Raw genomic sequence first — 26,433 nt, 5'->3', positions numbered from 1 at the left:
TGATATCTAGAGTCGGACACTTAACCAACTAAGCCACCCAGGTGTCCCTATGCTAGAGTATATTTATTATTATATAATTTTCCACTGGAAAGCACTTCTGTTTGGGTCACTTTTTATGCATAAAAAGCATTGGTACTTCATTTTTCTGCTTTACCTGCTTTGTGAGTGACCCTGAACTTGCATTGAGGATGTCAGGCATGTTTGAACAGTTGATCACAAGTTAATCCTTCATGGCAGCAGCCCATCTAACAACTATCCTCAGTGTTATTCTACAGAAGCCATGATATATATCATGTGGAAATTTGCTGCTACCTATAACGAAAGCACCACCAGTGCTTGCTAATATATCATGTTCCTGCTTGACAATATGATCCTTAACAGGTAGACACGTCACCTGATACTACATAAACGTGTGGGAATTATGAGATAATGAGGTAATGGGGAAGATCATAAAATACTGACTTTTTAAATGTATGAATCATTTTATTTTCTCTTGAAGACAGACAAATGGCCTTAAAGTACTATAGTTTATTTTGGCAGCTGGAAGAATCAAATATTTACTATATTGATAATTAACTCTCTGAGTTGGGAGGAACAGATTATAATTCACAGGAACTCTGGGCTTTCTGGAACAATATCCTTAATTAATGTCACCCATCTGAAACAGTTCTCAAATTCCACACCATTTCCTTTACAAATGAGTTACCTCATGTAGGCTTTGATGACTGGAAGGTAGGTCCTTGAATGAAGGAACAGGGGGAAGGTTGGGGCAAGTAAAGAACTTTAGTTAATAGGGCTTAAGGGTGATAATCTACAATGAATGGAGGCCAGCCGACTTAAATGCATTCATAGTGGCATATCCAGGATGGCTTTGGGAAGGCAGGAACTGCTACCTCTTAAGGCCACACCTGGGTAACACTGTGGGTCACTGCTGACATTAATCATTTCCTCACCAGTAAATTCTACTTTTATAAGCCAGAATTTCCTTTCTAAAACAAAACAAAAATCCTGATATTTCCATGACCAAAATGCAGTCCTCCATAAGGGAACATCCCAAATTGATGGCACCTGGGCCTGGTAGTCTTCTCTTCAGCTTTCTCTTTACTACTCACATGGCTGCTTCTCCGAATTCTCCAAGACCCACTTGTTGGTATCCTACATTAAGCTTCCCTGATCTCAACCAGATTAAACACCCTGTCCCATTACTCCCCTAGTCCTTTGTGACTCCTCTGTTTGTCACCTGTTATCTTTAAGTCTTGTGTAATATGAATATACTTAATGCCACTGAAATGCACACTTAAAAATGATTAAAAGGGTAAATTTTATGCTACATGTATTTACCATAATAAACAAAAAGACTGGGGCGGGGGAAGGGGAAAAGGTGTAGAAGGGGAAAGATTCTGATTAGATGTTGTAGCAGGAAGCCAGAGAAGAGATGAGCATGATGGTGAAGATAGAAGTATTCAAGTCTGGGACACGTTTTGAAAGTCGAGTCAAAAGATCCTATTGAGGGACTCCTGGGTGGCTCAGCAGTTAAGCATCTGCCTTTGGCTCAGGGCGTGATCCTGGAGTCCAGGGATCAAGTCCCATATTGGGCTCCCTGTATGGAGCCTGCTTCTCTCACTGCCTGTGTCTCTGCCTCTGTGTGTGTGTGTGTCTCTCATGAATAAATAAATAAGATCTTAAAAAAAAAAAAAGATCCTAGTGACAGATTGTAGACGAGAGAGAATGAGTCACCAGGAGAGAATTGGTCATTTCCTGTGATAGAGAAAACGGGAGAAGGAGCTATTTTGGGGGAGAATATCCTGTGTTTGGCTTTCATTATGTTAGAGAAGTCTGCCTGGCACACAAGTGGAAGGTCAAAAAGATACATGAGTCTGGAGCTCAAGAAGAAGGGGCTATAGAAATGAAAATGGGTGGCATGTGAAAAGGCAAGCACAAGGCGTGAGAATGAACATTATCACCCACAGAAAGAGTTGAAACAGAAAAGAGAAATGGCCAGAGGACTGAACTTAGGGAGCCTCCAGCATTCAGAGGCCAGAGAAAGGGGTGGATCCTAGATGGGACATACTTTTCATGAATATTCAGCAGATTTATATCAAGCACCTCCTCTGCCAGGCAGTGTTTTCAGGTGGTTGGGAGAATAATTGCTTAAAAAAAAAAAAAAAAAAAAGATGGCATCCACCTCACCCTTGTACTATAAGGTGAGTTACTTAGCTTGACTGAGTCCCAGAGTCCTCATCTGTGAAATGGGATTATCACTGAGGTCAGTACAAAGGAACACAATAACTTCAATTGTTTCCTGAATATCCACCTATTTGTACACCATGTTTTATTTTTCTAACCCGAATCCTTCTGGTAATCCTGCAAAATAGGTTTACTATTTTATAGAAAAAGTTTAGGGAAGCTAATAAGTTTTTCTAAGACACAGCTAAAAATTCATCAGCAAGGTTCTTAACCCTGGTAGTTCTGAACTCATGTCTTTGAGTCCATCCACTTTTCAAACTATTCTAATATCTAAAACACTCAGCAAGCTGCCTAAGGCCATAGCAAGAGCTTCCAAACATGTTTCTTTCATCCTTGTCCTTCCTTCCCTCTACTTAAGTGGATCTCTTTGAGGTCCTGGAAAACAAACTCCTATAATTAAAACCAATCAGAACAGCAATCACCTAGGTCATCAAGTATGTAAACTGCCAACCATAAACTTAGTAATATCCCCAAACAAATTTAATGAATGTTAATTGACTGAATAAACAAAAACTATGCATTTTTTTAGTCTAATTTTCTCTACAGAGCGCCTGGCCTTTAGAATTACAGATTGGACAGCACTTAATGAAATTCCATTACCATTAAATTTGTTTTATAAGCTTTCTTTTATGAAATCCATTCAAGTTACCCCTGAAAATACTTCTTTATTACCTAGTTTCTACTAGCCTTTTAAATTATAACTTGCCTAGTAAAGGAAAAGAAAATGCCACTCTATTGTTTTTTAAACATAAATCTATTGTTTACATGTAGATTAATTTTAATCATTAGCGTTTCCTATCTTGCCACTCTTCCCGTGGACTCCCAGCTGGTTAATGGCATTGCTATTATCCTGGTCACCCAGGCTAAGCCACTGGGGCCACCTTTCATTCCTTCCTCTCCCTCACCTGCCATTATCTAACCCATCACCAAGAACTGACAGATCTACTTCTGAAATGCCTTGGAGCCCGTCCTCTCTGATTCAGATTTAAAAACACTGGTTAGGTTCCAGGAGAATCTACTTCTTTGAGTCATGGTAATAAATGCTTTCTAATTGATAAGGGCCTTGACTTTAATCACTTCCTCACTAATAAATTCTTTCATAAGCCAGAATTTTCCTCCTTAAAAAAAAAAAAAAAAAGTCCTGATTTTTCCAGGACCTACAAAATTCAGTTCTCTATAAGGGAATACAGTTGATGCTACCTGGCCAATTGTACTATTCTCTTCCGCTTTCTCTTTACTACGTACGTGGCTGTTTGTCAGTATTCTTCAAGGACCCACTTGTTGGCAGCCTACATTAAGCTTGTCCTGATCTCAACCAGAATTAAAGACTCTCTCCCTTTAATCCCAAAGTATTTTATTATTCCTTTCTTTATCACATATCATTTTTATGCCTTGTGTAATTATGATTTGCATACATAATAAGTTGGGGAAATTTTTATTATCTTAACAGCTGGCACCAAGTTCCTCCAGAACAAAACTCTCTTGGTGTGGAAAATGTGTCCTTAGAAATGCTTGAAGGTGGACCTTAAGCTAAACCCCACTCCCACCTCCCACCCACAGACTTGTATATAACTATAGCTACAAGGTTTTCCCTCAGAGGAGAAAGCTGCCCTGCGTGCACAAAGGGAAGGGATTGGTTGTTTTTCTATTGAATAAAGATGAGATGGGGGTGGGAGCAGCAACCAGGGGAAAGAGGAAGGAGAGAGAGAAGGCCTGCAAGATGAAAGATTGCCTGAGGCTGGACGGGACCTGGAAGCAGCACAGAGGTAGCCAAAGGCATTTTACAAATACAGAGAACACTAGGAACTGAGAGCCAAAGCTCCAAGAGCCTCTCAACATCTATAATGAAAGGGGCTACTAAACAGTCAGATGAGTTCATGTGGCTGTTCTTGATGAGAAAATTAAAGATGATACAGTTTCTAGCATCAGGATTAATGCTAGAGAACAAGGTGGCCCTGAAAATATAACCCTCCCAGAAATCTACTTACATTTTACAGGGTGAGGGCTAGACTTCCACAGATCCTAGAATTGACAAAGGTTTGAGTCTTTTCCAACTACTTGAGGTAGATAAATATCCAAGTTCTGTACCTCACCAGATTATAAAACTCTTTGATGCCCATTTGCATTGCTATGGTGAACACACAGAATAGATTTGTTTTATTTTTTATTTTTTTAAGTTGTATTTATGTAAGTAATCTCTACACCCAACACGGAGCTTGAACTAACAAACCTGAAGTCAAGAGTCATATGTTCTTCTGACTGAGCCAGCCAGATGCCCCTGTTGTTTTATTTTATTGAATCAACATTGGATTGTTTCTTTTTTTTTTTTGAATCAACATTGTTAAGATGAAAAATACCTATACAACTATTACTAATTTAAGCTCTCTCATCTTACTAATTTTCTCAGTATAAAGAAGCCAAGTAAAAAAAATTCCAACAGTGCAAATGATATTTAATTATCAGTACATATGTGCAAGAGATTGAGTATTGATTGCCATCTTGACCTATTAATGGTTCTTCATCTTTCTCTGGGAAAGATGTGATGTGATGTGATGTAGAAAGAAGTATAAACTAAAACTCTTATTATTTCCCACTTACCTATCCTAAGCTACTTTTCTCAGCTATTTGTCAGCTATAAGAATGCCAATAACATTATCCTATCTTTATGTAATTTTTGTGATGATCTTCTAGGTTTACATATGGTAATATATAAGCCATTATCATGCCACCTGCAATATTTTAACATTACACAGTAAGTTTACTAAAACGTTACCATACACTGTTTAAGAGACTACCGATAATATCTAACAATATTCTGTAGATAATCTTTTACCAATAATGGAGAAGAGTGAAATTGGAAAGTAGTATTTGTGTGATGCTTTAAAGCTTGCAGAATTTTTAATCTAATCCTTCTTCCTAGGTGAATAGGGATAGGCCAGGATGGTGCATTTGGTGGACAGTATGGCATCTGAGAAGTTCTAGGTGAGAGTAGGGCCAATAGCATAGAAATATCAGAAACATCAGCTCCATAGAAGCAGGCTAAGAGCAAAACTGGGGCTGCAAAGAGAGGTTAAGTATTAGTGAATAGAAACAGTTAACATAGTAAGAAATGATTCTTACTGTAAACATATCATGAAACCCAAGTCAAGAAGGAGGACAGGACACTTCCCAACTTCTTCGATGAGGGCAACGTTACCCTGACACCAAACTCAGATAAAGACATCACAAGAAAACTACACAACAAAATCCCTTATGAATATCAACTCAAGAGCCCACAACAAAATGCAAGCAAACTGAATCTAGCAACATATAAGAATAATTGTATACCATGACCAAGTGAGATTTAACCCAAGAATGAGGCTTTGACATAAGAATATCAATTAATATAATGCATTATATTAATAGACTAAGAGATAAGATCACCTGATTATCTCAATTGGCACAGAAAAAGGCATTTTGACAAATCCAGCATCTTTTCATGGTAAAAAAATACTCAGCAAACTAAGAATAGAAGGGAGTGTCTTCAACTCTGAACATCTTGGAACCCTGAAAACTATGAAGCACCATTCTTAAAAAATTAAACCTTAAATGAAAAGATGTCCCATTTCATGGATTGCAAGGCTTAATGTTGTTAAGATGGCAGCATTGCACAAAAATGGTAAATAAATCCAATGAAATCCCTACCCAGATTCTAACTGCATTTTCTTTTGCAGAAACTGACAAATGATCTTAAAATTCATATGGAAATAATCTTGGAAAAACAGTCTTAAGAATAAGAACAAATTTAGAAGACTAACAATGTCCGATTTCAAAATTTACCTCAAAGCTGTAAAACCTAGATAGTGTAGTACTAGGATTAAAGTGTACACATATAAATCAATGGAACCGAAGTGAGAGTTCAGAAATAAACCTTTACATTTATGGTCAGTTGATTGTCACAAGGGTGCCAAGACAATCCAATGAAGAAAGAAAAATGTTTTCAACAAATAATGTTGAGGCAACATGCAAGAGAATGAAATTAGACTCCATACACAAAAATTAGCTCAGAATGGATCATAGATCTAAATGTAAGAGCTAACTCTCTAAAGCTATTAGAAGAAAATATGAGTAAATCTTTGAGACCTTAAGCTAGTTAAAGCCTTCTTAGATATAACAACAAATATATATTGGCTAAAGAAATATTAAATTGGACTTAATTAAGATTTAAAACTTTTGTGCTTTAAGGATATAATCAAGAAAGTGAAAAGACAGTCCACAGATTTGGGAGAAAATATTTGCAAATCATATATTTGATAGGAGACTTGTATCCTAGAATAAGTGGAAATCTTAGAACTCAACAATAAAAAGACAACACAATTTTAAAATAAGCAAAGTATTTGAATAGACATTTCTCCAAAGAAGATCGACAAATGGTCTATGAGCACATGAAAAGATGTTCAACATCATTAGTCTTTGGGGAAATTGCAAAGCTAAACCACAATGAGATACCCATACTGGGATGGCTAAAGTGAAGAAGACAGATAACGTTTGGTGAGGATGAGGATATATTACAACTTTCAGTGCTGATGAAATTACAAAATTGTGTAGCCACTTGGAAAAACAGTTTGAAATTTTCTCAAAATATTAAACCTAGAATTACCATATAATCTAGCACAGTAATTCCACCACTAGATATATACGTAAGAGAATTTAAAACATATCCACAGAAAAACTTGTACAAATGTTCATAGTAGCACTATTCATAATAGCTGAAAAGCTCATCAACTAATAAAAGTGTGATATATCTCTACAATGGAGTATTATTCGGCTAAAAAAGGAATGAAGTATTGATGTATGCTACAATGTGGGTGAACCTTGAAAACTTTATGTTAAATTTAGGACAAAAGTCAGACATAAAAAGCCATATTTTATATGATTATGTTTCTCCTAAATGTGTAGAATAGACTAATCTATAGGGATGAAAGTAGATTAGTAGTCACCAGGGAAGGGGGAGGGGGGTGGCAGGGGAAAGTGGAGTGATTATTCATGAGTATGGAGTTTCCTTTTAGGATGATGAGAATATTCTGGGACTAGACAGAGGTGGTAGTTCCATACATTGTGAAAATAATGAATGCTACTGAATTGTACACTTTATAGGTTAAATTTTATCATATGTGAATTATATCTTAAGGTTATTAACCAAAAAAGGAAATAGGAGCCCAAGGCTAAGAATCGGCGAATTGTTCTGACAGGTCCACATTTGAAATATGGGAATCTGAAAATCAAAGAGATTAAATGTCTAAAATACCATTTGCTAAGAAAAGTTATAATTCATATCTAGATTTTCAGATTACAGTCTATGCTTTTTCTGTAGGAATAGCAACAAGAAATGGGATCTTGTTTTCTTTTTTTCTTAAAGATATAATGTGAGCTTATTGATCACAAGACTTTAATTTAGGAGTCCACATATTAAAACCCAGGTTCAAATTTCCCGTGTGTTTCTAAGTCCATGCTACTCTTTTGTTTTCCTTGTTTAACATAAAAATTCCACTTAGTGCAGAAAGTAACTTATGAGACATACGTTTAAAAAATTATTGAACAAAATTAAAACTATATAGTTTGGGGTTGGGAGCTGTATAATTAAGGTAGAAAATAAATATACCAAATCTGAGGCTTTTGTGGCTGAGTTTCCTGGCACCCAAAGCAAAAAAGTAAAATAGAGTAGGTATTTTAGTCTGTTTGCTAAAGGAAAAAAAGAATATTGGTATGGCCAAGCAGATTTTCCTTCTACTAAGTAAAAATTATGACACAGATATTTCTATAACCTCATTGGAGATTAGAAAAGTCCTAGCTTGAGGGGTCAGGAAGCAAGCATCTGGTTCCAGCTCTGCTGGTCTGTAGCTGTGTGGCTTTGGCACGGTAATTCATTAGCTTCCTGAGCCTGTTTCTCATCTTCCACATGTCTTTCAAATACGAATGTGGGTCACATTAATATACTTATTTTTTCAATGTTAATCCGGTGGAGTGTTTGAAGATTACGTAAAGTTTTTAGGAAAGGAAATAAAAAACAGGTAAAAACTTCCTTCCATTAAATGGGAAGATTTTTGTTCTTTTCCAAAATCCAAACACATGCTGATTTGATGGTAGGAAAAATGCCTATTTGTGGCACCAGACAGCTCTTTTGACCAACAAAAACTCAAGTGGAACATTACCAATGAAATCTACTTGGTCTTGTTATTTATATATCCCCATACGAGCAATAAAAACTATTTCAATAATTTATGTAAGCTTAAGTACCAGATAGTTAACTGATATAATTCCGGTGTTAATAAAAGAAATCTCTAGTGTAACATAGGCCTGGTTAATGATCAGCATAAAATAGATGGAGGCCTGTTTTGGTGGTCACTTCAAAAGTATATTTATGGTTGCATTACAGTATCTCACTAGAACTATGTATCTGAAACATTTTAGATATGTTTTAATATTTAAAACCATTTTAGGGGCACCTGGGTGGCTCAGTCAGTTAAGTGTCTGCCTTTGGCTCTCAGGTCATGATCTCAGGGCCCTGGGATGGAGCTGAGCAGGGAGCCTGCTTCTCCCTCTGCCTCTCCCCCAACCCCCACCTCCACTTATGCTCACCAACCCTCCCTCAAATAAATAAATAAAAATCTTTTAAAAACAAAAAAAAGTAAAAAATAAAACACAGAGTTTTATATACTGCCCTTGCCTGGGCTACATCCTTAGGGCTATCTTGTTAGTAAATCTATCTTTATAATAAGATGCTTCTGATAGAGAAAAACTAACTTCTTTATATAAAATTCTGCCAAAGGGCTGTGTTATGATGAGACTCCATTGTCTGCACATTAAAGTAAATTCTTCAAAGGGTTGACTGTGTTCCTCAAGCTCCTTCCTTCCTTTCTTTACCTTCACCCTTTCAAGCCTCTGTTGGCATGCCAGCTTCAAGAGAGGCATGCCTAAGACATATCTGCATTCTTGAGGAGTTCAACATTTATCTTTAATGAAATAACTAGAACTTTTTTTTTTTTTAATTTAGCACCCTTCTAGGGGATCTCCAAGTCAGATGGGCTCAAGAGCCACACCAGTAAAATTAGCGTAAAGTGCTGCCCTTATAAGGCAATAGGGAGTGCTAGAGCTCAGCCAAACTGGGGAAGACAGGACCTGCCTTAAATTCAGATTAAAATAATAACCTAGTAAGTGTAAGATTCAAATGATCCATCCAGCTACAACTCCTGGTGTAAAACATAATTTAAACCCTGATGTTTTCTAAAGAAATTCTGTGACAAGTTCATCTGAATATTTCAGTACATTATGTGTCTTCCACTCAGTATCCAGTGTAATTCAGTGTGATTCAGAAATCCAAACTTGTTTCAACCTACATCATGAATTGTTTTTATGAGGGTAAAGTATTTGCAAGGCATATGGCGGCTCGCCTAAAGTAACTATTTTGAATAGATACTGTTTATTGAAAATGGATCTCTTTTGTTAGCAAACAAGCTCCTCTCTCCTTGCAATCTAAATTTATCATTAAGTTTGAAAATAAAACCAATCACAGCCAATGCCATTAATGGTTCTTTTTTTTTTTCATTTTATCTTTAAGACTTTTGTTATTGCAGCTTTTAAACTTATTTGCTAAAATATGGTGAATCAAAAAAAGACTAGAAAAAAAATAAAAGACTAGAAAGATAAGCCTGTAACAGTTTTGAGTATTTTAATGGTCTAGCAAGTGATGAACACTTAGTAACAGCTGCCATGTATAAGTAAAAACCGTGATATATTGAGTCCGTCCACAGACCCATCCCCAAAAAAGCTCATTCAGAAACTTATCTATAATTAGTAGGAGATTTTCTTTATTAAACCTAAAACAATAATTAGAACTACATTTTGGACATGTTCTGTTTATATGAAAAGAAAAGTGCCAAAATCTAGTTGAATATATGCTAAGATGGAGCTTGTTGACATATTTTAGCAAATGTATTACTCCTAATTTACACATTTTGTGAAAAAGGATTTATTTTTATTGAATCCAGATTTGAACGTGAAGTAGTATAATGCCTTAGTCACAGCTTCTGGAAGGGTTGGCAACTGCTAATCTTACGATTTCAATCTGTTATCAAAAGTAGTTTTCCATAGGAAATCATAGGCCGCTGTCAAAGAGGAACTTCATGCTGGTGAATCTGTGCTGCCTTGGGATGTAGCTTCTGGGAATTCGATAGTGAGGGTATCTAAATAGCAGCTTTTCCCCAATTGATATCATAGAAAAGACACCGATGTGGTTTGATAGCAGCTGGACAAAATCTGTTATCATATGGAAAGATAAATACAAAGATTGCTGCTTCTGAGAGCCATCTACTGGCTGAGAGAAAGCCTGCAAAAAAAAAAAAAAAAAAAAAAAAAAAAAAAAAAAAGTCTGGCTTGTCCAAGTGAACAGAAGCTCTATTACCAAGATTTATGTAATGCCTGGTTAACTGAAAGTCTCATCAACTTCTTTTCTGGCTTATGGCCTCAATATTTCATTCCCAGTGTAGTGTTTGATTTACTAACAAGGAAGTGGTTCGTTCTTACACGCATTTTGTGGCAGAAACGAAGTCACAATTCTAGTAAGTAATATTTACTGCCCTATTCAAAATAATTTGAAAATAAACTTATGAAAACAGTACAAAATATATTTTTAAAACTGACTGTTCCCCTCTTCCCTTAAGGTAACTCTATCATGCAGCCAACTCAAATCATTTTTGGTACAATTGTAAATAAACTGGAACGGCAGGGAAAGAAACTAGTTCTGTGGCTGCGGTGGTCAAGGGAGACATAATCGCATACCACTGCCAAACTCAGCCTTCTAAAAACATTTTCCTGGCAATAAATATTTTTTTCACAACAACTTAGGAAAGTATTTTCTTAGGTAGGTTAATAGTAATTATACTGAATACCTCTACTGGCAGTATTTATAAAGCAGTTTACCTTAAAATTCTCCAGAGAAAAATTTATGCCTTATTATAGCAGACTACGTTTAAAAATGTTTTTATGTGCTGTGGTTTTTTTTCCCTATAATTGGGCTACAGGGAACATTTAAATGATACAGATTACGTTGTTGCATTATCCTATTGTATCCTATGCTAGTTGATACTACCTGTGTCTACCTGAGTCCATAGAAAGCAATAAATAAGATTGGGTTCTAGGGTCACCCATTTGAGTTCAAATCCTAGTGTAGTTTTTACCTTCTCTGCCTCAGTGTCCCCATCTTTAAGTGAGAGGCACTATTAATATCAACCTTGCAGAGTTGCTTTGGAACTTAAAGCATTTATTTAGACCTGAGCCTGGTGCATGGTCCGCCTTCTGTAAATGTCAGCTGCCATATTACCCACAGCCATGCTCCTTGGAGGTCTGTTGAGACTCAGTGTGTGAACTTGCTAAAGCACTTTCTATTTTATTCCATTGTTTTATGCTCTTGTTTTAAATTTTGGGATGTGTGTGTCCTCTTTCTCTTTTCAGCCTTAGACAAATGTCCTGGCTTTTTTTTTTTTTTTTAAACACCTATAGAAACTTCAATTTCTGTGAAGGGCATCTCATCACACTGAGGTCACATGTGACAAATGGCCTTTTATTACCTGCTGATTACAGTTACCCTTAATTTCTTTCATGGCAACCATGTGCTGCCTTCTTTAAATAGAGCTGTTCCTGGATGTGACTTTTCGAGCCTCTCTGGGTTTAATTCTAATTTAACTTGCCATTCCAAGTGGGACTGTTGTGCAACTGAAGTCATGATTCACTCATTTGTTCTCTCTAGATCTAATTATTACCACGCAGTGCCTGTGAGGCCCCCTCAGGCGCTCATTCACGAATCCAAATGGTCTAACCCTTCTGGGGAAGGGAGTGGGCCTTTGGTTATTGTTCTTTTGAACTGTGCAGATTGCCTTTAGTGCAGTCTCTGGGAACGCACTGGCACCTGTTGTACCTCTACCATTTTCATTATACCAAGCTTATTATGAAGGATTATTGGAAGAATCCTATGCTGGCATCTACAGCCATAGTTTTTGCACATTTCCATCTTAACCAGCTTTTGAAGCACAGAACCAGTTTGCGTGTATTTGGGAATACCTGAATGGCCTTCTGAACAGAGGGTACAGGCTCAGAAAGCATAGAAAGAGCAGAATAGAAACACCCGAAGCATGTTAGCTGTTCCGTTACTAGATGCCCGTGCTTGTGAGCCTCAGAGTGGGACAGGACAAGAGCAAGATCATTCTTCACCCTCGCCTGTTCAGTAGATGCTTATTGGGGCCAAAGGGGAGATTTTTATTTCATTCACCAGTATACCAACATGTTCAGAGGGATCTCAGTGGCCCTCCACCGAGAATTTTAATTATAAGGAATGCCTTAGAATGCCGTCCTCTTGAATTTAGGGCAAAGAACTGAGGTACTTAGGTACCTGTTATTTTAATGGTTACCCAGACTCTGACTTTCAGTAGCCACTTGGTGTATAGTATTTAAAATATGAAATTTAGGGAAATGGGAGTTAAGAGTGAAAAATTGACCATTATCTGAAGACTTGAAATAGAAGAATCCTAGTAAGGGTTAATTAACCAATGAGGGTTAATTGATTAAATTAAAATTAGGAATACCTGACTTAATACACTCATCTATCCATCCATTCATTCACTCATTCAATTTAGCAAACATTTCTTGAATGTTCACCGTGTTCTGGGCTCTAGAGCTACCTGGCACCAGTACCTTGCCTGTCACATTTCCTGCCATGGCCTAGGTTTGGCCAAACCCCCACCTTTGTTTGTCTTCCCCCTCCACTGTCTGCCATCTATGGGCTCATGCATGCACCCCAGCACAGCAGCAGCCCTGTGTGGAACCGGAGTGTCCTCTCATCTTCCTGTGTTTTTTTTTTTTTTAAAGATTTTATTTATTCATTCATAGACACAGAGAGAGAGAGGCAGAGACACAGGCAGAGGGTGAGGGAGAAGCAGGCTCCATGCAGGGAGCCCGACGTGGGACTCAATCCCGGGCCTCCAGGATCACACCGCAGGCTGCAGGCAGCGCCAAACCGCTGCGCCACCAGGGCTGCCCTCATCTTCCTGTGTTTGAAGTTCTTTTGTTCTTTTGATCCCTGTCCACCTCAGCCCCACATCTCTTGTTTCTACAAAGAGATCAAATAAGTGGTTCTGAAAGGCACAGCCTGGCCAAAGGTTCTTCAGCATCTTCTGAGGATGCCTCCCATTTTAAAAGGGAAGCCAGGAAGAAATATTACCTATTGGATATCATTTCCAAGCCAGCTCTGCCGGATGAAGCTATTTGTCGTATATACCTTTTTCAAAGAAATTTTTCTTTTTATTGCATAGATAAATTTAGGGGATAGTTCTTCAAAATGCCCTAAAACATTTTACTTTAGAAATTAACAGTAAAGTATTTGGAGGTAAAAAACAAAACAAAAACATTTTACTTTAAAATGAGGCAAATCAGGGTGTGAAGTTTTGTAGCATTATAAGTCTTTCCACCTATTTCCACCTAACATGTCTTTGTTTTGACGTAAACTCAGAAGTCTCGGTGAAGTAGTATCTTGCCACTCTGTGGCCTCTGCTTTCCTTAACCATCTGCCAAATGGTTCCAAGATTGATGGGCTGTAGAGAAGCTTCACCTCATTAGTTCCCTAAAGACTTGCCTAATAGTTACTTGGTTTTAATTTCAGATTTATGTTTTACTTTTCTCTGTATACACAAATACATAACAAGATAAATAGCTAAAATAAACTACAGGCAAAACAATATACGTGTGTGATTATGCATAGTTATATTTACACTTATTAGTGTGTAGAAAGTACTATACAAAACAAACCATTCTGATTATAGATTTTAAGTTATAATTTGAAGGAAACAGATAGCCATATCATTTTCTTTTGACTTAAAAGATGTCAAACATATCACGACACAGAAATTTCTATTTTTGAGGTTCCCAAGTGCCAAGATCCATATTTATTTTCATGACTAGATATTCAAGAAATGAATCACTGTTGCCCTATCATCACACATAGAATTTTATTCACAAGAAACCCACTGTATGCTAGAGCATACCCCTGCAGAAGCGACCAAAGCTGTTCTTTCATGGGGCATGCCAATCACACTATTTTGACTTTTTCACCATAGGCTCCAGTTGCCACAACTGAGTCAGTTATGTGGAAAACCACAAATCTACATTGATACATAGGAAGGCTGGAAAAAGTGGCTTAGCCATCCCATATTTTCTTTCATTCTACTAATAAATATCTTGCATAAAACTCTTTAGGGCACACATCGATGAACACCACTTATATTTTGTCTTAGGTAATAGAAAAATTTGGCTGCTGAATCTGTTATTTGTATAAGTGAGAAGATGCATTGAAAACTTAAAAGGCACATATAGAAGGAAACATTGAGAAAAAATCACTGGAGCAATGTTACAGTGAAGTATTAGAAATAATATAAATGTCAATTGCTTAGGACATAGACTCAAAAATTCTGGGATAGATATTCACTGGACTACTCCCATGTTTCATCAGAGTCATGCATCAACCATTGGACTCAAATACAACTCAGTGTTTTGTAAATGAAGTTTTATTAGAATATGAGCCATACTCCCTTGTTTACATATTGTCTATGGCTACTTTTATGCTATAAGCACAGAGTTGATTTGTTACAACATACACTGTATGACTCTCAAAGTCAAAGCAAAATATTTGCTATCTAGCCCTTTACAGAAAAAGTTTACCAACCCCCGATCCAAGTTAAAATACCACATATTTTAAAATGCACCATGCCTTTATGTACCACTAATAAAAAAAATTTTGCCAGTTAAACTACATCAAGCCATCAATTGTAAGAAACATCTGATTTTAGAAACATTAAAATATGAAAAAAAAACCTCTTAGAATAGATGAGTTATATAGCACTTCAAGTAAACGACAGTGTTGGCATCAACATGGATAATCTCACATGCTTAATGTTGAGTGAATAAAAGGCAAGCATAGAGCAATTTGCAAAACGATGTGAACAGTATGATGATATTTATATGTCTCTTAAAAAGCAAAACAATATTATGAGTTTCTATGACTGTGGGTATGTATAGGGAAGGATAATTTGAAAGAATTGAAGAATTTAAAGACAAATGATGACAGAAGTTTTCCCTGGGAGGAGGATGAAAGACAAGGGTGGGCGTTTACCTTTACCTGTAATCTGCTTAAGTGAAGCTTAAACTTCGCTTTCTTCAAAGAACTCTTGCTCAGAGTCATTCTCTTTTTCTAAAAGAGGCAATTTACTAATAAGAATTAATTCTGAAAAGCATCAAAACATGAAAAAAACTGAAAGAAAATATGTCTTAATATGAACAGTGGTATATTTTTTTTACAGTAGAAATATGGATGTGATGTGTTAGTATAGAACTTCATGGGTAACTAAAAACGATTAGTCATATTCTTCATTTCTACCTCAATCAAAAGAGATTAAGGTTTGAAGAAGTACATGTTAATCAATTACCTGACGTTACAAACTAATCCTGTTTTTCTACTGTGGCATGCAGATTAAACAACGTGCAAGTCAGGGCCAAATTTCATAGTTAAAACTTTTTCTCATAATGGTGGTACAGCTAATCTTTAAATACAATGTACTTTATTCCTCACCATGAAAAACCACCAACTGGAAAAGTTAAATGTCAAGTGCATTTTACTGAACAGAAATAGCTTGTCATGAGTCATTGTTATTGATGTACTGATGTCATTTCTTTTAGCCTGACCTCACTTGTTTTGAAATGTACCCTGTGATTTTACATGATTTTATATGCTGTCACGTGCAGTTCAGACCCTCGTGTTATTTCCTAAATGCATTCATTTTGTCTGTCTGTAGCAGGGCTTCCAAAAATATTCCCTGTAAGTGCCATTCAGAAGTTCCAGATTGTTTCTTTTGATAAGGAGGATCTACTTACCTACCACTGCTTTTATTTAGTTTTCGTTTTTGTCTTGTTGTTTTAAGCGTGGCTTTCTCTCTGGAGGAGTGTTTTATCAGAAATAGGCCAAGCTGCCTGCCTTCCAGATTGAGAAATGAAGTTACATTCAAGAAAGTGACAGCAGGCAGTGCAGCCATGGGGCCTTGAGTCTGTATGAAGCTACAGAGCGTGAGGCTGAGGTGGCACGCCACTAGAATGCAAACAGAGGGCTGTGTTGCTCACCACTTAACTCCACTTCTTTTTTTTCCAGTTCAATTTCACCATTTAGTATTGAGAGCACAAGACGCCAGAGACGATCTGAATCCCCAGACTCCAGAAAACGGCGTATCCACAGATGTGATTTTGAGGGATGCAACAAAGTATACACAAAAAGTTCTCACCTGAAGGCTCATCGAAGGACACATACAGGTACAGGGCTTCTCACCGAGGGGAAAGGGGGGCGGGGGAGGGGGGTCACTGAAAGTCCCAAAGGGGCCACTGCTTGACTCCAGGGTCCTGAGTACACTGGAATGGCGTTTTAGACTTGCTCGTTATATAGTCATCTGAAGTTTACTTCCTTTCTGAGGGGAATGCGTTCCCCTCTCTCCCTTAACAAAGGCTTAAGTTTTAGGGAACCGTAGCAACCAATGAAGTATGTCCTCTGTGTGTTAAGGACCTTTATGATGCTATGATACAGTGATCTAGACTTTTTCATAATCAGTATTGCCACTTCACCATTGTCTAGTTTAGCAGATTTTAAAATGTCCATAAAGCACAATGAAGAATAAGCTGAACAAAATCATTCGGTCCTCTTAAAGTTAGCATTTTAAACATCAGTTGGATCATGTTTTCTCCCCCCTCAGTCTCTTCCCCCAAATAACCAAATAAACCAAAAAAATAAAATAAAATTGACATACATCATATATAGCACTGTTAGGAGTATAAAAATATTTTCACATGGTTCCATATACTTTTTACTGGCATTTTATATACAGAGAGAGGATTTTTAATATTCAGTTTACAGAGAAAGAAATTGTGACCACATATGATTTACTGACTTTGTCACCTTCCACCTATCCACACCCTCCCCAATCCATCTACCTCTCCATCCATCCATATCCCCATCCATGTACTCATACATCCACTCATACATCCATCCACCCACCCAGGAAATAACCTAGTGACTCTCAGCCCCCTGCACCCCCTTCCGTCCTGCCCCTTGTGTGTTGCTTGGCCGGCATCCTCTGGCTTCCTTTGGCTTCTGGATCCCGTTGGGGTGTGTGGGGGGGGGGGGGCGGGGGGGCTGGTAAGGCTCTGGGAAGATACCAAAGGTTGAAAGAAGGCCCCACTTACCTTTTCTAGGAAAAGTAGTGACTAGAATGTGTAAAGCCCAAAGACACAGAATCAGATAGGGAAGGGAAATTTATTCATACACATGCCTGGTAAGTTCTGGTAGCAATGTGCCACAGATCAAGCAAGCTGAATCCAATGACTCTCCTTGACAGGAATCGGATGCCAGCATCTGCCTTGAACTAGAAACTGCAAGTGTAACAGGCTTCTGTTGGGCTTTGAATAGTATTGCCATCTCAAACATATTAAAATAACCACACTATGAACACCATTTCCCGGCTGAGGTAGCAAAATCATTTACGCCAGCATCTGTTGCCATTTATTTAGTCATGTTATTAGACGGTTTCCAAAGCTGCTTTACAGAAACTGTCCATGACTCCAAACATTGAGACAAGGCATCATTTGTGTGTGTGTGTGTGTGTGTGTGTGTGTGTGTGTGTGTGTGATGAGGTTCTGGTGGAGGAGGCTTGTCTAAAGTCAGAAAACATTGTAGAATCTGGAGTTTACTTTTTCTCATCTAACATATAATATATGTTATATAACATAACTTTGAATAATTCTAATAATTCAACATATTTTGCAAACTACCTCTTCATCTTTCCTCTCTTCTCCCAATCCTTTTCCTTTTTGTACTTAATTCCAGATTCTTGCTTCTCCATTCATTCTGAGCTTCCCCAGGAGAGGTTTTCATCTATTTCTTAGGCTCTGTTTTTGAATCAGTTTCTTTGCCACTGAGGCAAAGAATGAGTATAAAAACATGAAAGTCAAATAAGCATGTTCCATCCTGTCATTAGATAATGAACAGAAATCACAGTTGCTGGTATGATCAGGTCATACTACTGACTTTCAATGGGAGCATTTCTTTAAAAAAAAAAAAAAAGAAGAAGGACCTTTCTTCAGTAAATCATCATATATTTTGAGTTATTCCTTGAACTTCCAAAATACAGATTTGCCTCAGTTGTACACAGATACCTCTGTTCTATTTATCCAAGTGATAAACAGTGGATGAGGGGAAAAAGCTTAATTAGGGACTAGTAAAGGATCTAACTCTGTGGCATTGAGAAGTTGCATCTTACAGGGGTGAACATATACTATGAAAGTAGGGGGGACATGGTGTATGCATTATAATTTGAAGCAATATAAACTTTGAATATTAAAGCAGAATTAATTAGCTTGGGTTATTAATAAAATGAAATCATAGACTCTTAGAGTCCACATGGACCTTCTACACCAGAGAGTCTCCTTTGTTTCCTAACTACGGGAATCCCCTGGGTGTCATCTCTCACGAAGAACAAGTCACTGCGACGCAGTTTTCTGCACATGCACACATCTTATGTTTTATTTGATCCTCACAACACCCGTGGTTGGAGCTGTCATTATCCCATTTGTGCAATGGTGTCTCCTGGTCAAGTGTTGTTCCCACGGCAGTGAGCTTATGTTTTTGCAAGTGGCAGAGAGCAAGACAAGTTGGGTGAAATTTCTGAGGGCAGAGTCCTCATCTCATCAGTATTGAATCACCTCTCATGGCATTGTTTGGCTCAGAGTACCTTCTGGTTGAATAGAATAGCTCCAGCTATCATGCTCTTATTTTCACTTCCTGGCCCGGTGCTGCTCACAAACCCATCATGAACCACAAGCATCTTCATTTCTCCAAGTCACATACCCTCTTAGCCATGTTTTTCTAGATATATCCCAACATGTCACTGTGTCTTACTAAGTTTCCACACTACAAATGGAGGGAAGAGGTTATGTTAAAGGACATCTCTTAAAATGCAAAAGAAAGTTGGAAGCCTTTTAGCAGTGGATTCTCTATTAAGTCATCCAAATCAAAGACTGCTGAGATCTACATCTTGTCCATCTTTTGTACCTATAACCGATTACCTTTAAACCTTAACATCCAATGTTGTGTTGATAATTGGACCTGTCTCTCCAGGGATGGCTCCCTCAGGGGTAGTGTATTTCCTCTGTTTGAACACATTTCACCACAAGCTGGATGATCTTCTGTGGGTGATACAGGACAGAGTTGGTGTTCTGAGGGCTACACATGCTCTTTCAGGTCTGGGAAATTCTTATTCTACATCCATTTGATTGACTTGGACCCATTCTTCTAATAAGTTGATGACTTGGAAACCTTTCCCCACCCACATTTAGTTCTCTATTTCAGCATCTCCATTTTTGCCAGGTGTTAATAAGTAGGACAGGTTTAAGGAAAAAGCCCTGAGATGTTGATCCCAAGGACTCCCATCCAACTGAGTCTTAATTCATTAACCAGTAGCTAAAAATCTACCTAACTGACCCTATTTCCAGCCCCTCTTTCCTGATCTCACATCAACATCAGCAAGTCCTTGTTGAAATTCCTGCTCCAAACCAAGACATGCCAGATCCACTCATCCACTTAGCAGAGAGATATTTACTCTTTAAACATGGCCTACTAGGTTATCAAATAATAGCCCTTTTAAAAAGAAAGAATGAATTTGGGTTGATTTGCTACCACTAGTTCAAAGTGAGCCTTTACGTGTTTCTGATTTATAATTCAAGATTTCTCAACTTTGTGTTCAAAATGAAATCAACACATGTTGTATAGGGATTGGGGTTGGCTTGCTTTGCTTTTAATAAGTATCTTAGTCTTACCTTTGCTTCAGGCACATTGAGTAAGTTATTTGTGTGTGACCAATAACAGTGAATGTAGAGCTTGGGATTATAGCAGATGACTTATGAGAAGTACGCACGCTATGGGAATTGAGCAAGTAGCAGTAAGAAATTTTCTTTGATAAAGTCACGTTAACTTTATCTTTAACACTTGATCTTTTGTGTTTTATTAGTACGTGATCAGTCATCTATTTAGAACTTACACAGTAAATTAAACACATTTGTAGAAGTGAAAAAGAGGAACATTTCCTAGATACTAGCAATTTAAAGAGAAATGCTAAAGAGTGCCTTTTTAAATTTAAAAATAATTTAAGTGTATTGTCATGACCAAGACCATGCAGTTTAGATAATAACATAAAGATTTGACTGAACACTTTCAACTGCCTTTACTAACAGTTGCCTGTGGTAAATTGTTTAAGGCGAGGTAAAAAGGAGGAAAAAAATATATCTCAGCAATCCTGTACACATGGTTGTCAGCAGGTACATTTTTCCTATTCACTGGTATAAATTGTGTCTTCTCTCCATGAAGCAGTGTACAGTGTGTTTAAATGAATGTGGCATAATTAATGGTCATTTAAACCTTTGTTACGCATTAACTATCATGTACTATGAATTTCCCTCATTTTGAGAATTTTATTGCTCATTAAATGGTTTAAATATAAATTTTAGAAGGAAATAGTCTTAGGAATCTGCTATGGCTGTTTACAATTCTCTTATTTTCTAAAAAATATATGTCCCAGTATTTTCTAAAAATGCGGAACAAGCAAGTTAATTAACGTTCAGACATCAGTGATTCTTTTAGCCACTAGATGGTGCACTAGACCCAGATGTTGGGTCTCATCTGAGAGGGTCTGAAAGTCAACTAGAACCTTCTGGTGGCATGTGGGACATGACATAATTATCAGTGTCCTGCAAAATATTGCAATTTAATGGTGAACAAAGAAAAGAAAATATAACTTTAAAACCGTATTTTTAAAAGAGTAATTTTAACATATAAAAATACTCAGTTTCAAATGAATCTGGGAATATTTTATATTCCAACTTGATATCCTATTCTCTAATAAATCTGTGAGGCTTATTTAGTCAGTGTTGTCTAGTATTCATTTTAATTCATATGAAATCTGTATGCCTAAATTTTAGGAGTTAGTAACTATAAAGCAACCACATTTCTTATCTATCTGGCTTTATCAAAAGTAATTCCTATCTGAATTTTACACGTCAAAGAAGTTAACTCATGGATACTTTAAAATTATTAACCAGCTGTGATTTAAGTCTCTAAAATGTGCCCTTTTACAAATGAAGGAAATGATGTATTACTTAGCTCTTCCCTTGAGGAATGATGCTTTTGTAATTAATACCGTGCTGTAATTAATATTAGATAATGAGGCATTAGGAACACGCATATATGCACACATGCACACACATTCAGACACACACATCTATCCTAAATGCTTGCAGATTCCATGCTTTTTCAGTCTTTTTACTTGCCTCATTTTTCACTGCTATTCCTACATTTCTTGCTTCCTATTTGACATCTTGTTTAACTGGGTGAGATTCTGAAATGGTTTGATGATATTCCTACAAAGAAACTCGTGAGTTCTGGGACAGCCATGCATATTAGTGGCCTTTTCTTCATAGGTCTTGTAGTTGCTTGATCAGGTAATGGGGTGCTGCTTATACTTCCACATCTGTCTTCATTAATTAAATAACTCCTTCGTATAAAGCTCTATGTCCCGCTATCTAGATTTGTTGTTAGATAAAGCATAGGGCTTAGTGATGCCAAGATAATTAATCACTTAAGAACAAACCAACATTTTTCAGGTAAAAATCCTCTCCCAGCAAGTTGTTGGTAAGTCTTGGCCAAACCACTCATAAGTATGAGCATATTGGTACTTGCTGAGAAATAGAAAACCGTAATAGAAATAGAAGTTGAAGTCAGCAGACGAAAGTTTGAATCTGTCCTTGGCCCCCAGCTGGTTGGCAAACTTAGACAACCTACTTCAGTCTGTGACTCTCAGGTTTTCTGTTTCATTTTTATCTTTGAACATAAATGTGTAGCACATTGTTGCGTAATTATGACAGGGGGCATCAGTTTTATATCCCCAGTAAATATGGTGACTCGCACATCTCAGGAACTCAGTAATTATTCATTGAATTGAAATTATGTGCATATGAATATCGACAGAGGTATATGTTGTTAATGTGACCAGGAGGTTCAAGGCAAAAAAAAAAAAGTGTGGATCATTTAGTGTATACTCATCACAAGCAGCCATAATCACATCATTTCTGTACTTGAGACCCTACTAATTTTAATTTTTTGTAATTCAGAAAAAGTTGAATGAAATCTAACTTGTTTAATAAGTCCTGTTTATCATCAAAGGATGATATAAATAGTCTTATAAGGAATATATTTAAAATACTTAGTAAATCATAGTTTTTCACTTGGAAAAACTCATGTGTAGACAGATTTTTTTTTAATTTATTTATGATAGTCACAGAGAGAGAGAGAGAGAGGCAGAGACACAGGCAGAGGGAGAAGCAGGCTCCATGCACCGGGAGCACGACATGGGATTCGATCCCGGGTCTCCAGGATCGCGCCCTGGGCCAAAGGCAGGCGCCAAACCGCTGCGCCACTCAGGGGTCCCTGTAGACAGATTTAATGAGACAGATACTTATTGAGCATTTTCTGTGTCTGAGGCATTACGGATTTTTTTCTTGAAGAAGGCAGAAAGAGGCAGAGCCCCCATCTTCAATGGACAGGTCCATAAATGTACTAGGTAAGAGTCATATGAAGAGTCATGACAAAGGCCACACGTGCAAAGCCCTATAATAAAGGTAGAAGCAAAATGACTGAACAACACAGTGGGAACGATCTATTACGGCCAGGGGATTTGGAGACACCTTCATACTCTGGGCATAAGGCCCTCTCATCTGACTCCTGTTAATCTATTAAACTTCATTTGCTGACCCTATCCTGATTCCCCTCTTTCCTCAGTCATACAAATGAATGAATCTCCGAATGTGCTCAACTATATGGAGCTCATTCACGGTTCCCCCCCACCCCCGACCCGTAATGGCCTGCCTAAGGCGCCTCCTTTCTTCTGCTTTTTTAGACACTCTATTAATTTTTCAAAACTGTCTAAGCATCCCCTGGTTTGTTAAGCAGACTGTCTGACTACCCTCCTTCCCTAGAGGTAGAGGCAGGTGGAATGAATCCTCCCTGGCCCTAGAGCCTTTGGGCATTTCCATGTCACAACACAAAGGGAAGTCTGTGGGAAACATTGCCCCAGCAGATACAAAAGGGTCTTCCATCTGACGGGACATGAGGGTAGGGAAGAGGGAAGCTTTGAAGATGGTACGTGTGGTTCAAGTAAGCTGTGAACAGATGTGGAGACCACAGGTGAGAGAGAGCAGACATTTCCTGAGGACCTGTCAGATCCTGGGCATGGTGCTCAGCTCTATTAGCGCTTTACATATCTTAATCACATCCGTAAATTCCCTGAAAGGTTAGAACACTTACCCACTTACCTATAGTGGACAAGCTGTGGAGCTGGGATTCAAACTCCAGTTTCTTTAGATCCTGTCCTATTGTCACTATACCCGGTCCCGGTCCCGATGGGTTTGCTAATAACCCGCCAGCCTCCTCTCTACCAGAGCCACATTCCTATGCGTGTGGAGCCAGCAGTTCCTACCTGTTTAGTGACAGTCATTCGAGTACTTTGAAGTAATAAGATAACAAGTGACTTTAAATAGTCTATTTTTAAAGCTTTTCATTAATATGAACTGGTCTTTCTTCCGAGTCTATTAAAATTTTACTTTGTTAGAAAGCCCGTGAGAAGACAAGGACCAGAAGCATTAATAATTAAATAGGCAGCTCTTGAGTGCTTGTTCAGTGCACAGCTCTCTGCATAGTAATGGGTCTGCTGTGAAGATGAAGACGGTGAGGAGTTCTAAGTGTGGTGGTGGAGTCAGCCATGTCCACAAGCATCCACCTTGGGCAGCATGATAGGAAAGCCACAAGTGAGCTTGACATGAGTTGCTGTAGCAGCCCAGAAGGGGTGATTGGCCCTGACTGCAGGTGGTGAACATCACCTACCCCTGAGAACAAGCATCAAATTGCCATTTCTAAAAAGGAACCTCAGTAATCTGGATCAACAACCAAGTGCTACGAAAGTGTTGCACTTGTTTTCATTTATGGAGGAGTTACTTTAACCTGTCCTAGAGAACTATTATATGGAACCATGTCGAGTCTAAGAATTACAATTATCTGAACACAGGTACCAATGCTGTACATATTTTGTTTGATTTGGTTTTAAAAGTGTTAACCTTATTTTGGCATGCCTGGGTGGTTTAGTCATGGTTTTGGCTCAGGTGGTTTTGGCTCAGGTCATGATCTCAGGGTTGTAAGATTGAGCCCCATGTCAGACGCCATGCTGGGCATGGAACCTGCTTAAGATATTCTTTCTCTCTCTCTCTTTATTTCTGTCTCTCTCTCTCTGCCCCTCCCCCTCCTTTTGCCCCTCCCCCACCACACATATGCACATGTTCTCCCCCTCTAAAAAAAGCATTACCTTATTTAATTTGTTTTAAAAATAAATTCATCTTTTTCATGTATTTAGAAAAGTAATGGCTTTTAAAGCAGCCACCAATTATTGCCTCAGTTAAATAAATAAGTTACTAAATGAGTTTTGCTTCTTAATTCTTTTTGTGTCAGCACACAAATCAGTAATGACAGTGAAAAGTTAAAAATACTAGGGCATCTTACGACCATGCCCTGTGTTTATTTTATCCATGTACTAATCAAAATTGTATTGTAAGCAGGAATGGGGTAATAATATCCTCAGCCTTTGTACTTTCTCATGTTCTATCAAAGAATGACTAGCTTGTGAGTTTCTTTAAAAAAAAAAAAAGATTTTATTTATTTATTCATGAGAGACACAGACAGAGAGGCAGAGACAAAGGCAGAGGAAGAAGCAGGCTCCCTGCAGGGAGCCTGATGGAAGACTCAATCCCAGGACCCCAAGGATCACACCCTGAGCCAAAGGTAGACACTCAACCACTGAGCCACCCAGGTGCCCCTAGATTTTGAGTTTTGGTCATCCTATCCTGAATGGCAAAATTAACTGATGCTAATATAAAATTTATTGTCTAATGAAATTATTATTTTTAAAAAGATTTTATTTATTCATGAGAGACAGAGAGAGAGAGGCAGAGACATAGGCAGAGGGAGAAGCAGGCTCCATGCAGGGAGCCCAATGTGGGACTTGATCCTGGGACTCCGGGTCATGCCCTGAGCTGAAAGCAGACACTCAACCGCTGAGCCACCCAGGCATCCTGTTTAATGAAATTATTAATGATAATGAGGAGTTGTATCTTTGCAGAAAATATATATACTCCTAAAGAACATATTTAAAAATAATGTTTATTATGCTTAAGATAGTTCAATTAAAATCTCCATAACTAAGAATAAACAGAATTATAAAATAAATATATCGTTTTAAAGATTAACACAATTAATCCTCATTTGAGCAGCAAAATAGAAGACTCAATCACATGTCATATTACTAATTTTAAAGGCTTAAAATGAGATAATTTGTTTACAGACCAGACCTTTAAGTGGCACTCATTTTAAATAAAACCTCCCAAATTTATTTTTCCTTTCAAAAATACATACTCTAATTAATTAGAATTGAAAAGGTAGTAGAATGGATAGAATGCTAGAGATAGATGGACTCTGCCTCACAAAATAGATTACTTTTTTTTTAAGATTTTATTTATGTTACAGAGAAAGAGATAGCACAAGCAGGGGGAAGGGCAGAGGGAAAGAGAAGATCTCAAGCATACTCTTCAGTGAGCACAGAGCCCAATGGAGTCTCGATCTCACGACCCTGGGATCATGGCTTGAGCTGAAACCAAGAATTGGAGGCTTAACTGACTGAGCCACCCGGAAGCCCTTCTTTTTTTTCAGTAAGCTCTACACCCAACATGGGATTTGAACCCATGACCCCAAGATCAAGAATCACAAGCTCTACTGTCCGAGCCAACCAGGTGCCCCAGCCCCTAGATTACTCTTAAATTGACTGTTGCATGTTATATTTTTAAAAGAACATGAGGTTTTTGAATTTAAGTAGTGTCATTCATTGAACCAACAAGCATTTATTAGCACTGAGCTGTGTAGGCCCTGGGGATATAGGGATAAAGAAAGCTCAAAGCCATCCTCTACAGAACTGCTGA

At 37.8% G+C, this 26,433-nt stretch overlaps 1 protein-coding gene across 4 annotated transcripts in view; it reads left to right on the top strand.

Annotated features, from left to right (window-relative positions):
- KLF12 (KLF transcription factor 12) overlaps window positions 1-26,433 on the top strand; it is a 424,918-nt gene that overhangs the window by 380,237 nt on the left and 18,248 nt on the right. For all 4 annotated transcript variants that reach the window (XM_055336030.1, XM_055336031.1, XM_055336032.1 and 1 more), the window contains one exon: window positions 16,472-16,629. In XM_055336030.1, coding sequence (XP_055192005.1) covers window positions 16,472-16,629 — 158 coding nt within the window. The remainder of the gene's footprint in view (window positions 1-16,471; window positions 16,630-26,433) is intronic.

This window comes from Nyctereutes procyonoides, unplaced genomic scaffold (assembly GCF_905146905.1).
Source record: "Nyctereutes procyonoides isolate TBG_1078 unplaced genomic scaffold, NYPRO_anot_genome, whole genome shotgun sequence".
Classification (NCBI taxonomy): Eukaryota; Metazoa; Chordata; class Mammalia; order Carnivora; family Canidae; genus Nyctereutes; species Nyctereutes procyonoides.
The sequence above is the reverse complement of the archived record's forward strand: the minus strand, read 5'-3'. Positions and strand labels throughout refer to the sequence as shown.